The following is a 13,624-nucleotide window of genomic DNA, read 5'->3' as shown; positions in this document are numbered from 1 at the left end:
GAGACTATACTTTCAAGATCGATCAACAATCTTGTTATTTATTTATCAAGATCGATGTATCGACACGCCGTATATATCACCTCTATCCTGTCAAATTCGGTCGATGTTGAGGAGGGCTTACAACTTACAGCTACTCTAGCGCTTTTCTGGATTATGTATGCCAGCTTATCGACTGTAACGAAGAGGAATATTCACCTCCACCAAAATAGTTATTTTTAGGTATTGCGTAGGTAACTAGTTTATCCTCAACCGCCTTCTTGTCCTACATGGATGACCTAGTGTTTATGTATGACGCCGTCCGAGTTGTAGTGTATGTCCTAGGCGTCACCATCGCACAAGACCGCCTAAGCAGATGTTACTCAAGAGCAAGGAAAATATCCATAGTGCAAAGAAAACCTCTTCACCAAGGCCTGTTCAACGATATCATGCCAGAATATACAGTTCGTCTCATCAATAATTAGGCCGAATCTAGTACTGGTTTTTACCATCGTCTCGGCGGTTTTCTTGGTCCTGCCTCTACCGTAAAGTGGGTATACGATAACAACCGGTTCGCTTACAGTACTCGGCTGGCGTCATAAGGGTCGTTAGCACCAAATCTTTCTTTGAACTTCACGTCTTCTCAATCGTTTCACTGGAAACATCCTTACTCTTTCTCATCATTACTCAATTGAGGCACAGAGACCTTGGTCTTTAAACATCTGGATCGGCGTCATGGTACGAGTAGTAGGGTCTGACACTGCCAGCAACAACGTGAGAGACGAGGAAACGCCATTGTTGGGGGTTTCACCGATCAACCCTTTGAACAAGAAGACTTGGACGCATCGCCTGCAACACGAATTATCCTGTTCATGGGCAGACGCAGTGCTCCTTATCTGCTATGTTGTGACTGGACTGCTTGATAGCTCCTCAATTCAGGTTTGGGGAACCTTTGTATCTATGCAAACTGGTCAGTAGTAGTCATATCTCAAAGGGGGAAAATGCTAACAAGCAACAGGAAACACCGTCTATGTCGGTCTCGGCCTCGCAAGTTTCATGACATCAACACCCGGTCCTCGTCTGTACAAATCCGCGCTGTCTATCGCGTCATTTTGCCTGGGATCTTTTCTATTCGCCCGTTTCCACCGTCTTTTCTCACCTAGACGCCGTTGGGTACTCTGTGCTTCCTTCACCCTCCAGGCCCTTCTTACCAGCGCAGCGGCACTTATCGTCACGTTTCGCCCACCAAGTCAAAATCCAGATAGCCTTGCATGGAATGTGCTGCTGCCGATAGTACTCATGGCCTTTCAGAGCTGCGGACAGGCGGTTGCGAGTCGAGCTCTGAAGCAAAACGCACTCATCAGTCTTGTCCTCACGAGTGTGTATTGTGACTTGTTCTCAGACAAAGATCTGTTTGCGCTTGACAACGTTTCAAGGAATCAACGTGCAGCTGCGCCACTACTTCTTCTCTTTGGTGTGTTTGTAGGTGGTTTGTTTGCACAGAGCTCTGTCGGCATCACAGGAGCCCTGTGGATCGCCGCTGGTTTGAAGCTGTGTATGGTCATGGCGTGGTTCGTCTGGCCATCAGAGGAAGAGATGGATGAAGATTAGATCTGATGTACAGGATTAACAATTTTATGAATTTGTTTCTTGTATTAACGTCATTGTGCAGTGGTCAAGTGACATAGTTGAATTAGCGGATGTCACGGTGATAGATACGCTGATCATGTCAATATAGGGAAGCTTGCTCGGGGTTTATTGAACCATTACCGACATGATGCATCGCATGGATGGATAGATGGATGGGGATATGTAGTCAGATACTGCAGTCAAGTATAGCTGAAATCGATCGATGAATTGATCAGCTGAACATCACTCAAACCCGACGTCGGACATGCAATTGGAAGATTCGCGATGATGGAATTGAACATGGAGGATGTGCCATGGGGGTGGGTTGCACTAATGCAACAGGGAAGACTCAATTGATGACCTTGTTTCTCTTCGGGATTCCTATCTAGGATGCTTTGGGCTTCTGACTGGACGGCACGATTTGCTGTGGTCTGTGAACAGGCAAATGATCTTCATCCTGATTCCACAAGTTCCGGCACCGGACCCCCCCCACTCCGGGAGGCCGGAGCCGAAGAACCTGACATTGAAGAGGCCATCACCGAGTTGTACAAAGAGCAAAATGGGCCGTGGAGCGAGGAGAGAAAAGCCAATGGCAATTTGCAAAGAGACTAGCAAATTAGCAAAGGGTTATTAAGAAAACGTTTTATATAAGGTAATCGGGCCATTACGGCTAGAATGGCTCACGCATTGGGTTGGGCTTCTTATTCCCTGTCTTATGCCCCCGCTCTGTTTGGGCTTTTGTGTCACAGTTGACAGTCTACCTTAGGTACAGTAGGATTGCCAAAGCGGAGCTTCCACTTTTGATGACTTTTTCTTTTTCGACTCTAACTTCGAGTCTAAGTCGCCCTGCAAATGAGAATCCGTCTTGATTCAAAATTTTACCTTGTTGGGTCACATGCGTGGCTCGGATATACGAGTGAAGATCATGCATGGGTGGGGGTTTCCAAAGACAAGAAGACAAGAAGACAGAAAGACGTGAGAACGAAGCGAACGAGATACAATCGGATCATCTGAATCATTTTTGAGAGGCCTTCCGTGGAGAGTGCGGGTAGAGTTACTTGCATCACAATCACGGTTACATCTACATGAAAAGGGCATTGAGTGGTGTAACAACGATTTATTGAAACAAGAGAGACTAAACGAGCGTCGTATCGCCGCTTACTGAGAAGGGTGAGTTGTCAAACCGGGAAGTGACCAGCTTACAGTAGGTATTTTAACATTGTACAGCACATTGAACGGTTTTAACGGTCAACGGGAATTAATAGACCAAAAAGCTGCGAGATAACGACTCCAAGAAAACAAGGGAACCTAGAGTCAGGATAGGTCCTGTCGATAGCGCCACGGCGAGTCATTGGAAGCAAAGCAATGCCGAAGAAACTTAGCCAAATGGTGATCTGATCGGCAGTGGATCCTCGATCCCCGAAAGGCAATGCGAGACGACAAGAAAAAAGTCCAAAGCGAAAAAAAAAAGGTTGTAAAAAGGCCGATGCTTCCCCCCCCCGCATTTTATGATCCAACCTGTTGGATGTCTTGTCTTGTTTTGTCTTGTGTACCTACCTCAAAGCTTGTCCTTGCTTGTCTTTGCCTCGTCTTTATTCGATGTCGTGGATCCCAAAAGAGTCAAGAGCCAAACGCCCAGAAAAATAAACTCACCCATTGACACCCTCTTTATCAACCTTCTATAACCCACCCACTTCGGTTGCTGTTGCTCCTGCTCCGCTTCGACTCTCTCTTTCCTCGTCTCCGGGGGTCTTGAGATCTCTATACATATAACACTGGGTATAACCCACTCTTGGCGTTTGTTTCTCATCTTAAATTTTCCCGGGTTTCTCTTGAATTTCGTATCTTATCTCTTATCATCCGAAAAAGGATCAATCGTATAGCATTGAAACTGTGCCGTTACTGTATTACAAGACAAAAACGTCTGGACATCTTTTTTGCCCCCCCCTTCCTGTCGATCTCGACTACGGCTCGTATCATCTTACCATCAACAGAACCGTCAACACCACCTTTCCATCGCGGCCTACGCTGCTAAATAATACGCCGGATGGCGACCATGGAGAAGGATCCCATCCCGGTGCCTTTTCCTCCTCCGGCTGCCGTTGACGATGTCGATTCAACTCTCGGAAAAGAAGATGTACATACCCACCTCTCCTTATGCCTTGCGCTACATGCGCGCATAGCAACAAACCCCGGATATGTCTCTCGTGTCTAACAATATCTCTTTCAGGGCGTTGCTGTTCACTATGGCGAGGCCATGAGCCCGCTCGAAAAGGGTCTTCTCTGGAAGCAAGACATGCGCATCATCCCATTATCGGCCGCCATCTACTTCCTCTCATTCCTTGACCGAACGAATATAGGAAATGCCATGATCCTCAACTCGTCGACAAACAACGATATGCAGCGCGAGACCAACATGTCCGATCATCAGTTCGTCATCTCCCTCATGGTCTTCCTCGTCTCGTACGCCGTCTTCGAAGTTCCAAGCAATATGCTCCTCAAGAAGCTCCGACCCAGCCGATGGCTCGCCTTTCTCATGTTTTGCTGGGGTGCCATGACAATTCTTACGGCTGCAACAAACAGTTTCGGTAGCGTTACGGCCGTGCGGTTTTTGCTGGGTGTTTTCGAGGCTGGATTGTTCCCTGGACTGGTGTTTTACTTGACTTTCTGGTACAAGCACGACGAGCGTAGTGTTCGGTAAGTCTTTGCTATTCTCGGCCTCTAACAGCCTTTGTTGTGGCGTCTCGCAACTATTTGGATGCTTATACTATGCAATCATAGCGTCGCTTTCATCCTTGCATCTGCGACTCTTGCTGGTGCAGTAAGTTTCGCCTCTCTTTTTCGGTTAACATGTCACTTACAGCGATTTAGTTTGGCGGCGCAATTGCCTATGGCATTGGTCACATGAACGGTGTTTCTGGTCTCTCTGGCTGGCGCTGGCTCTTCATCATCGAGGGCATCCCGTCCTGTCTCGCAGCTTTTCTGGTCCTCTTCTTCTTGCCCGATTACCCGGAACGGGCAAAGTGGTTGTCCGAGGCTGAGAAAGACATGGCCATTCACCGGTTGTACTATGAGGGTTCTAAGGAATCACACCCGACTATGAATTGGGCTGAGGCCAAGGAAACCCTGATGGACTGGCGATTGTACGCTCACTACGCCATTTACTTTGCATCTGGACCTGCATTTGCCAGCTTGAGCTTGTTTGCACCATCGATTACTGTTGGGTTGGGGTATTTTGATTTGAAAGCACAGCTGATGACTGTCCCTCCATGGGCCATTGCTTATGGTGAGTCCTCTGTCACCGTAGATTGAAATCCGTCTAACTTCATAAATACAGTATGTCAAGTATTGGTGGCTTGGTCTGCTGATCACTTCAACGCCCGAGGAATTCACACAGCCATGGCTGCAACTGTAGGCGCCGTTGGTTTCATTGTATCGGCCGCCCTTCCAGCCGATTCATACAAAGCCCGGTATGGAGGCCTCATTATGGCAACTGCTGGCTCCTTCGCATGCATGCCACCTATGCTTGGATGGCTTAGTTCCAATGTATTCACAACCGCTTCCACGGGTCTTGCTATTGCCCTCAATGTTAGTATCGGTGGTGGAATCGGACAGATCCCGGGTGTTTGGATTTATCAGACATCAGAACGACAAGGCGGGTTTACAACAGGGCATTGGGTCAATGCTGCTTTGCTCCTATTTGTTGCTGTGATGGCCTTGGGCCTGAGACTATTTTATGGCTGGAAGAACCGGCAGTTGAGGGAATATGCTGAAGCGCATGGGGTGCCTTATCGTTGTTACAAGTTGTAGGAAGCGAGTTCTTGCATGTTTTGTTTATTGCGACATTTTTCAATGAGTTCGACATTCATACACATTAGTGCTATGGGGCTGTGCTAGCAAAGCAGGTAGCGGAAGCCCAGTGCTTCACGAGCTGTGTTTCAAACATACATACAGTTTTGTATATACTTCAATGTTACTTGTCAGACTCTGGTGTGTCGCGTTGTTTGACTGAAAAATGATGGCTCAGAAACTGGATTTCCAATCCAGTGGTACCATAAAGATTCCCGGCTCGGATTGTAGTTCAAACTCGCTCGCTTGCAAGTGCCGAGATCTGACCTGCAGATAATAACTCAAGTTGCCAGGAATAGCGTCCAGCCAAGAAGCATAATTCAAGGTTACTGTAGCAGTTTACTAATAAAAAAAACCTGGTAAATCTAGCTCGGGTACTGTGTGAGCAGTGAGGTTGCCAGTCGTGTCATGAAGATTGAATGGGAAAGTTGGGCACCGAGAGAAAATCTACAGTCACACATCGCAGTGCTTATCAGAGATACAGAGATATAGTTATACTGTCAGGTGCGTCATTGGTGCGTAAAGTACTGCGACTGGCAACACCACGGAAATGGGACGATTGGTGGTCTAGACCTCGCACAGAGCTCCTCACTACCAGGATGGGCTGTGTCGATGGAGGACTCGGACCATACAAACCAAGGCCGGATGAAAGAGACAACCAACTGTCCACGACATTGTTTCGTCAAATGGACAGAGGCCTCTTTTTTGCTTTTAAACGGAGCACATGTTCCTATGTTAGCATGTGAGCAATGAGACCTGGCTGTATTTAACCCAATCAACACGGCGTATTATCAACCTTGGCTTTCTGTTGCATGCAGCCAGGGTTTGAAATAGAGATCCAGACCGGGCCAGCATGCAACGGCAGACATCAAAAAGCCAAGTAATGCGAATTAATTCTTGTGTTATCCCGAGGCCGAAGTTCATGTTCTTTATTGAGTAAGCAAAATCCAGCTGGTCTCAGGGTAAAAAAAGCCGGTTTTGGATCTGGCTGCATTTGTCTGTATAATAATAGCAAATTGGGTCTGTTCTGGGGGTTAGACAGTAATCAGGTGCAGCATCGTCATGATCAGCATTCAGGGGTCAACATTTTCCATTTTTGTCAACAGATGAAGCAAGCACGGATAGAGGAACAACAGTGAGGTAGTTCTTACAGAAGTGAGAGGGCACTTACTATACTGTGATACAGGTGACCAGATATCAATGGCTCGCTGAGGGAAAGATCTCCTTGAATAGAGTAATACGACGGATATGACATGCAAAAGTGATGTTACCATGAGAGTGGTCTTGATGTGGAGGCTAAAGTTATCGATCGATCCAAATCTCGTAAACAAAGAGACTTAAAGATTCGAAATTACAACAGCTCATCAGGAGAAACCCATCTCGTAAGGGGAAATAAAAGGTTGGGCTCCATTAGTGGAATGGAAACTATCCCGGGCCGGGGAACCTTGGAGTAGCAGGCTCAAGGGCTGTCCTGTATAAATTGAGGCTGCTGGTGATTTCATCCTCAGCGGCCAACCCACTGGAACAGCCGCCACCGAGAGCCAAGACATCACAGGGCTTATGAGTAGCTATAATTGGGCGGATACATTTGGCATATATCCACTATGAGAGAGAGTGATGTCGTCACCGGCGTCATAGGCCGGAGATCTCGCCAGGAGAACCATTTACATGCTATCGCAATAACATCAACAATGCAAGGGTTCCATCATGTTCGGGTGTTTTGTTTGCATTCTACTGGAGGTTCTACTAGCAACGATGGATTGAAAAAAAGAAACGGCGGATGTAGTTATGAGGTATTAGCCTCTTGGGCCATGTGCCAGATGATTCGGTAAAAACGATGATGCCAGCCACACTAGAAGCAGAGCACATGCATCGCATCCTAGCAAAAGCATAGACTGTGTGAATTAATAACAGAAGAGGATGGAAAAAGGTGATGCCATCATTGTCATCATCACTGCTGCCGTCCTCGTGGGTGTGACACCTTCGAGACGGCCTGGACCCCTTCTTGCGTGTGTCATTCCCGCTAGAGAGGGACACTGACAGTTTTGTACAGTAGTGGTTTGTAGTACAGTTGCAGTGCTGCGGCTGTTGTGACGCTATCGCGGGGCGTCTTGTACTGATTGTCGTTTTCAGTGACTTCATATACATGTCAATCTTTTTTGACAGCATAACGTCAATACGACGAGTATAGACAGATTAGTAGAATCAACGAGTGATTGTCATCCGATAAAGAGGCTCTGCTCTTTTAATAGCAAATCATCTGCAATTTCTATTCCAGTTCGGTTGCATCGAAATTTAAACATTCGCGTCTAGAAGCAGCAGCTTGTCAACGTCACGACAAGTCTCACCGTTGAATCAGTACCCCGCTATCACCACTATTTACCTCGTCCTTCTTAGCTTCCGTTGCCATCGTCATTCACCTTTTACCGGGACTGTTACTGTTTCAGCCAGATAGGATATTCCCCCAGCTTGTAAGCATTCAGGGCAGATAGTCTTACTCCATAGAGATTGATTCAGCTCTCCCAGTCATCCAGTGACCTCACTCTCCCGGATTCCTATTCGTGTACTCATCCTTTTGAGTGTTACATCCATACCTCTACGGCATTCACAGAGCCTGTCAGACAAACAGTACCTAGGTAAAAACCAGGGCCTTGTGTGCTTCCAGGTTTCCCGCTGGGAACGCCCCCATCCCCACTCGACTCGCCTGGCGTTGGCCTAGAATCCTGCTAAAATCTGGGCTGCCAGTGAAAGTGGGCTGCCCACCTTTTCCCTTCCGTCACCTCTCAAATCTCGGTCCTCCCCCCCGTCAAAAAGAACCGGGCTCTTGTCACCACCAGCACCCAGCGCAAGGCAGTTTTTATCCAATTTCCCTTTTCCTGTTTCTTCCTTCTCGACGACTTCTCTTCTTTCTTCCCCCCATATCTCCCGTGTCACTTTTGATAAAAACAAATCAAAAGTCAGACCAACTGTACCACATAGCCATCTCTTCTCTATCACGACTTGTACGACGCCATCACAGCAAGAACGCCAATACACAGAACCGCTCCCGCGTCCGCTAGAGTAGAGCTGCTAAACCCCGCATCGTCTTCAGTCCAGCCCTGTTCTGTCAAGACAATTCCGTTTTGTCTTTATAATAATATTGCCCGCGCTTTGCGACATCCCACGCCAACAAAAGCGCACGTTTTATGATCACGACTCGCACGACCTTTCAAGACGGAATAGCTATAGACTAGATCAGCCAGATCCGTCCTTAGCTGTATCGCCTGTTAAAACCAACCACAACGCCCTCCAGACGTTCTAATCCAATCCAATTCTCGTCACCAAAGTTAGCCCAAGGCTTCTCAACCTCTTCTTTTAAAGGCGAATTGTCGCGCCTTAGCGACAACCTTCACAGCCATGTCTACCATCCAGCAACTTAAGAATTTCATTCGACACGGTATGTTCCACAATGCTTCTCTGCCTCTTTGGCTTGCCTTATAATCAGACTCCGATATTTACTTTTCCAGGCAAGCAAGCTCGTGCCGCCCCAGAAGAGGCCCCACGAAAGACAGAACAGCAGCAAGCGCCTGCAGTCCAGCATAAGAATGCTTCAGACCCTAGCACTTACGCACGCTCACAAGAACCCGCCGGCCACGATTATGGCGACGACGAGTACTCACGCGGCAAGAGCAAGAAGCGCGTTGATGACGAGAAGCTCGCCAAGCTTATTGCTGAGGAGAATGCTAGTAAGAGTAAATTCCCTCGCTACCCTGGCCTCGAGCGCTGGGAACTTGTCGACAAGATGGGCGACGGCGCCTTCAGCAATGTCTACCGTGCTCGCGACACAACAGGCGTACAAGGCGAGGTTGCCATCAAAGTCGTGCGCAAGTACGAGATGAACAGCATGCAGGTAAGCATGACCGGGCTTTCCGTATCTGGCGGCCCTTCTCCTTGTGTTTGATGATTTATGCGTTTGGCTCTTTAATTCTTCTTTCTTTCTCTTGTGGTCCCCATTTACCAACACGGGGTTGTCCCCTTCTATAGGGAAACAAACATTTACATCCGGACTTCAAGAAAGTCCCGAAGGCAGCAGAGGTGCGAGAAGCTCTTTCTTACAATTTCCTTTTGTTTCAAGGCCTGTTGCTATCCCGCCTACAGTCAGTTTCTGCTGTCTTGACGGCGGCGATGGCCAGCCTTCAGACTCGCGGGTATGCCTGGCAGAATACTAACATGTCACCAGCGATCAAACATCCTCAAGGAGGTCCAAATTATGCGTCAGCTTGACCACCCCAACATTATTAAGCTCGTCGAATTTTCCGAATCCCGACAATACTACTACATCGTCCTCGAACTTGCCCCCGGTGGCGAGCTCTTCCACCAGATTGTTCGCCTGACATATTTCAGCGAGGAATTGTCACGACACGTTATTCTTCAGGTCGCTCAAGCTTTAGAATATCTCCACGAGGAGAAGGGCGTCGTTCACCGGTACGTTGAATTCCTCCCCTGGAGCTGATGGTTGATGTCAGAGGTGGTGGTGATGCCCCTCCTGACGTCATTCGCCCCTGCACGTCCTTGGAAACATCGCTAACATCCCTACCAGTGACATCAAGCCTGAGAACATTCTGTTTGAGCCCATTCCTATGGTGCCTTCAAAGCACCCTAAGCCCAAGCAGCCTGGTGACGAGGACAAGGTCGATGAGGGTGAATTCATCCCTGGCCAGGGTGCTGGTGGAATTGGTCGCATCAAGATTGCCGACTTTGGTCTTTCCAAGATTGTCTGGGACAACCAGACCATGACACCTTGTGGAACTGTCGGTTACACAGCACCTGAGATCGTCAAGGACGAGCGCTACTCCAAGTCAGTCGACATGTGGGCTCTGGGCTGTGTGCTGTACACTCTGCTCTGCGGTTTCCCACCATTTTACGATGAGAGCATCGAGGTGCTCACTGAGAAGGTTGCCAAGGGCCAGTACACTTTCTTGTCTCCTTGGTGGGATGAGATCTCCAAGTCTGCCCAGGACCTTATCAGCCATCTGTTGACCGTGGATCCTGAGAAGCGTTACACGATCACTGAGTTCTTGGCTCATCCCTGGATTGCCGGAAACGGACCTACTCCTCGGGATGAGGTGAAGAAGGCCGATGGTATGCTCCGCGCCTTTGATGCTACCAAGTTTGAGGAAGCTGGCCGACGATACGACTTCCGATCTCCTGGTGCTGTTAACCTGCGCGAGGTGTTTGATGTCGGTTACGCCGTGCATCGTCAGGAAGAAGAGGGCAAGCGAAGGGCACAGATTGGTCCTAAGGGCACACCGGCACGATTCCTCGGTGGCCTCAACGAGGAAGAGGAAGACGAAGATCATATGGAGATCGACGGCCAAGAAAACGATGACGCCAAGCCCAACGCAGCGACCAAGGCTCTCGAGCAGAGCATGCGAAAGGCCAACATCCGAGACCAGGAGCAACAACAACAACAGTCTCGGGGTCGCGAGCGGGAGCGAACTGAGAAGGGCTATGGCCAGCACTCAGCGACTGTCGCTGCGGCAGCTCGACAGCAGGTCCGTGACCGCAACCGCCAACGCGGAGCCTTTGAGCTCAACTTGGACAACGCAACCCTGCTGGGCAAGCGAAACAAGAAGGTGCCCGTCATGGGAGTATAAGAATCCCGCGATTCATATGCATTTGGTGCCTCGGGAACAAGCTCAAGGCACGTTAGCCCTGACGGTGCAGCATTGCCTGAGCCAACACCTCTTGGGCGACATTCTACAGACAAGTCGTTGGCGATCAAAGACGATGGCTAACGATCACTGTCTGGGTACGACTGTTTCACATTTTACTTATTTGGAAATTTGCTAGGTGGCACAATGACAAATGTCGCCGGAGAAACATAGCAAAGGTTTGCAGGGGATGAAAGATTATTGGAGTGCATTCAGGCGCACGGAGTACCGGGTTATTAACGAAACCCTGGTGATTTGGGACAAGACTTATTCTAACGTTTTTATGTCATGTAATATTTGTCAAAAGCCAGGGGCTTGCTTATGCATTGTTCATTGGCTCTTGTCTTGATATCTATATCTCTGTTTGCTGGTGTCGGCGGAGCGGTTGTGAAGTGGACAGCAGCAATTATCCGTTGGGCAACATCATCCATAGGCTGGGAGTTTTGGAATCTATTTTTACCTTGTTTGAAATGAAATGGTTTTAAGACTAGATGAATGAATATTTGTACGTACAGTTGACATTTGAAGCATATACTTTCCATCATTTTACGAATATATACTGCATACTACCAAGATTACATTACTCATCGTCACCCTCGTCATCGTCCTCATCATCCTCATCATCGCTGCTATTATCGTCGTCGTCATCTTCTTCTTCTTCTTCAGCAGGGGCACCATGAGAGCCGTGGTTCTTTCTTAAATTGCTGCCTGCTGGAACATCACCACCTCGCTGCGATCGAGCTGGATCAGCCTGGTGTTTTCCCTTGGTGCAACCCCTAGTGCCACCCAACTTAGAACAGCACGACCACTTGAAGCCATCAGGCATCTCCTCACGCATCTCAGACGTGTCTATCTCGCCGTGACAATCCTCATCGTGATCAGCCCAGAAATCCTCTGAGTCGTCTACTTCAAGATCTCCTAAAAACAAATTTAAAAAAAAAGGGTTAGTATTTGCCAACCGCAGCTAACCCAACGCACCATGATGGTAGCGACAAGACGTCTTGGTGTTATCTTCATTTGTAAACGCCTCGTCGCACTGCACACAGACGAATAAATCGTTACAGGCTTTGCGCTTGAGTCCGGTGGTTGGGTTGTCGGCGGCTTTGAGAGCACGGTAGTGGTTGAGAGCGCGTTTGCATACAGACGAGTCGTCGCATAATGCGAGGAGGATAGCGCGTAGTTGGTGCTCTGGTGCCAGATGCACCATTTCATTTTCAAGTGAGATTGACATTTTCGTTTTGTTTGTGATTATCGTTGGTGGTGTTCGATATGTTTTGTGTTGAATAAAGGACTTGAGGAGTAGTCTGGGTGTTTTAGTGCTCTGTTGGGGTATTTATACTACCGAGAATAATTGCTTCTTTCTAAAGCCTCGATAACATACAATGACGATTATGCTCACGAATCTGGATAAAGTACATTGTATATATATCAGTTTCCATGTTTGATGCAAAGAATAGGATAGAAGCGCGTATTGGAAGTGTTGCATGCTTCTCAAACATATGTATATACGTTCAGGTAATATTTTGCTTAAATGGTTACCCTTATCTACTGCGATATATGTTTGAGATGACACGAAAAATCATCACTCATCCTCCTCCTCCTCCTCCTCCTCCTCCTCCTCCTCCTCCTCCTCCTCTTCTTCTTCGTCAGAATCACTTGGTTCAAACCCCGTCTCTCGTCTCGACTTTGCGGGATCGGCTTCATGTTTTCCAAGTTTGCACCCTGCTTCACCACCGCCTGGCTTGTCGCAGCAGGTCCAGATAAATCCATCGGGGTTTTCTTTGCGCATTTCTTCCGTATCTATAGTCCCATGGCAACTTTCATCGTGGTCGGCCCAAGCATCAGCATCGTAGTCAACCTCAAGTTCTCCTACGAGATATTAGCCAGTTACCATCTTTCTCGGTTGTAGGCAGCTGCTCACCCCAGTGGTAATAACATGCCGTGTCATCAGTATTTTCACTTTTGATAAAGGCCTCGTCGCACTGGACACAGATACAGAGCTCGTCATCAGCCTTGCGCTTCTTACTGTTGGTAGGCGTATCATCAGTGGCTAGTAAATCGTCCAAGTGTCCTAGGACGCGGTCGCGAATACCCTGGTCCTGGCAGAGGGCGCGAAGGATAGCCCTGATTTGATGTTCTGGTGCCTTCACCAAGTCATCCAAAGTAGACGATGGCATTGTACAAACGAATCAGATGAAATGTCCGTGTTTAAAATGGAAAAATGGGCTTGTTTGTGTAAGTGTGAAGTGAGGTTGCCCCGTCCTGCAATTTAGAGAGGGCTGAAAAAAAACCCATGATTGCTTTTTCGTTTGAACCGCCAAATAATGAGACATGACGAATCGGCTAACCACGCTTTCTTAATATATGGGTAATTTCGGGGCGTTTGATTCAAATGTTTTAATCCTAGAAAGCCTGTTTGGAACTGGATTGTTAGTTCTGGGTTTATTTATATGTTGATTCGTTTGACTGTGAGACAG

General features: G+C 48.0%; 5 protein-coding genes across 5 annotated transcripts, besides 4 other annotated features; 3 read left to right on the top strand and 2 right to left on the bottom strand.

Moving 5' to 3' along the window:
* Window positions 1–711: 711 nt before the first annotated feature.
* On the top strand, window positions 712–1,587 carry FPSE_09226 (uncharacterized protein; the record flags this gene model as incomplete). The annotated part of the gene is made up of 2 exons (XM_009262343.1): window positions 712–946; window positions 995–1,587. The coding sequence occupies 2 exons, from the start codon at window positions 712–714 to the stop codon at window positions 1,585–1,587; spliced, it is 828 nt and encodes a 275-aa protein (XP_009260618.1).
* A 1,544-nt stretch (window positions 1,588–3,131) lies between these two features.
* Window positions 3,132–3,154: a microsatellite.
* A 507-nt stretch (window positions 3,155–3,661) lies between these two features.
* On the top strand, window positions 3,662–5,415 carry FPSE_09227 (uncharacterized protein; the record flags this gene model as incomplete). Its single annotated transcript, XM_009262344.1, has 5 exons — window positions 3,662–3,742; window positions 3,836–4,302; window positions 4,387–4,426; window positions 4,477–4,891; window positions 4,943–5,415. The coding sequence occupies 5 exons, from the start codon at window positions 3,662–3,664 to the stop codon at window positions 5,413–5,415; spliced, it is 1,476 nt and encodes a 491-aa protein (XP_009260619.1).
* Window positions 5,416–8,850: 3,435 nt separating this feature from the next.
* Window positions 8,851–11,090, top strand: FPSE_09228 (uncharacterized protein; the record flags this gene model as incomplete). The annotated part of the gene is made up of 4 exons (XM_009262345.1): window positions 8,851–8,890; window positions 8,961–9,343; window positions 9,674–9,918; window positions 10,034–11,090. The coding sequence occupies 4 exons, from the start codon at window positions 8,851–8,853 to the stop codon at window positions 11,088–11,090; spliced, it is 1,725 nt and encodes a 574-aa protein (XP_009260620.1).
* Window positions 11,091–11,725: 635 nt separating this feature from the next.
* Window positions 11,726–11,815: a microsatellite.
* Window positions 11,728–12,378, bottom strand: FPSE_09229 (uncharacterized protein; the record flags this gene model as incomplete). Its single annotated transcript, XM_009262346.1, has 2 exons — window positions 11,728–12,065; window positions 12,126–12,378. 2 exons carry the CDS (start codon window positions 12,376–12,378, stop codon window positions 11,728–11,730), a joined length of 591 nt encoding a protein of 196 aa, XP_009260621.1.
* Window positions 11,732–11,796: a microsatellite.
* A 351-nt stretch (window positions 12,379–12,729) lies between the features above and the next one.
* On the bottom strand, window positions 12,730–13,324 carry FPSE_09230 (uncharacterized protein; the record flags this gene model as incomplete). The annotated part of the gene is made up of 2 exons (XM_009262347.1): window positions 12,730–13,016; window positions 13,069–13,324. The coding sequence occupies 2 exons, from the start codon at window positions 13,322–13,324 to the stop codon at window positions 12,730–12,732; spliced, it is 543 nt and encodes a 180-aa protein (XP_009260622.1).
* Window positions 12,733–12,792: a microsatellite.
* Window positions 13,325–13,624: the final 300 nt, after the last annotated feature.

This window comes from Fusarium pseudograminearum, chromosome 1 (genome assembly GCF_000303195.2).
Source record: "Fusarium pseudograminearum CS3096 chromosome 1, whole genome shotgun sequence".
In the NCBI taxonomy this organism is placed as follows: domain Eukaryota; kingdom Fungi; phylum Ascomycota; class Sordariomycetes; order Hypocreales; family Nectriaceae; genus Fusarium; species Fusarium pseudograminearum.
This window is presented reverse-complemented; position numbering and strand designations above follow the sequence as displayed.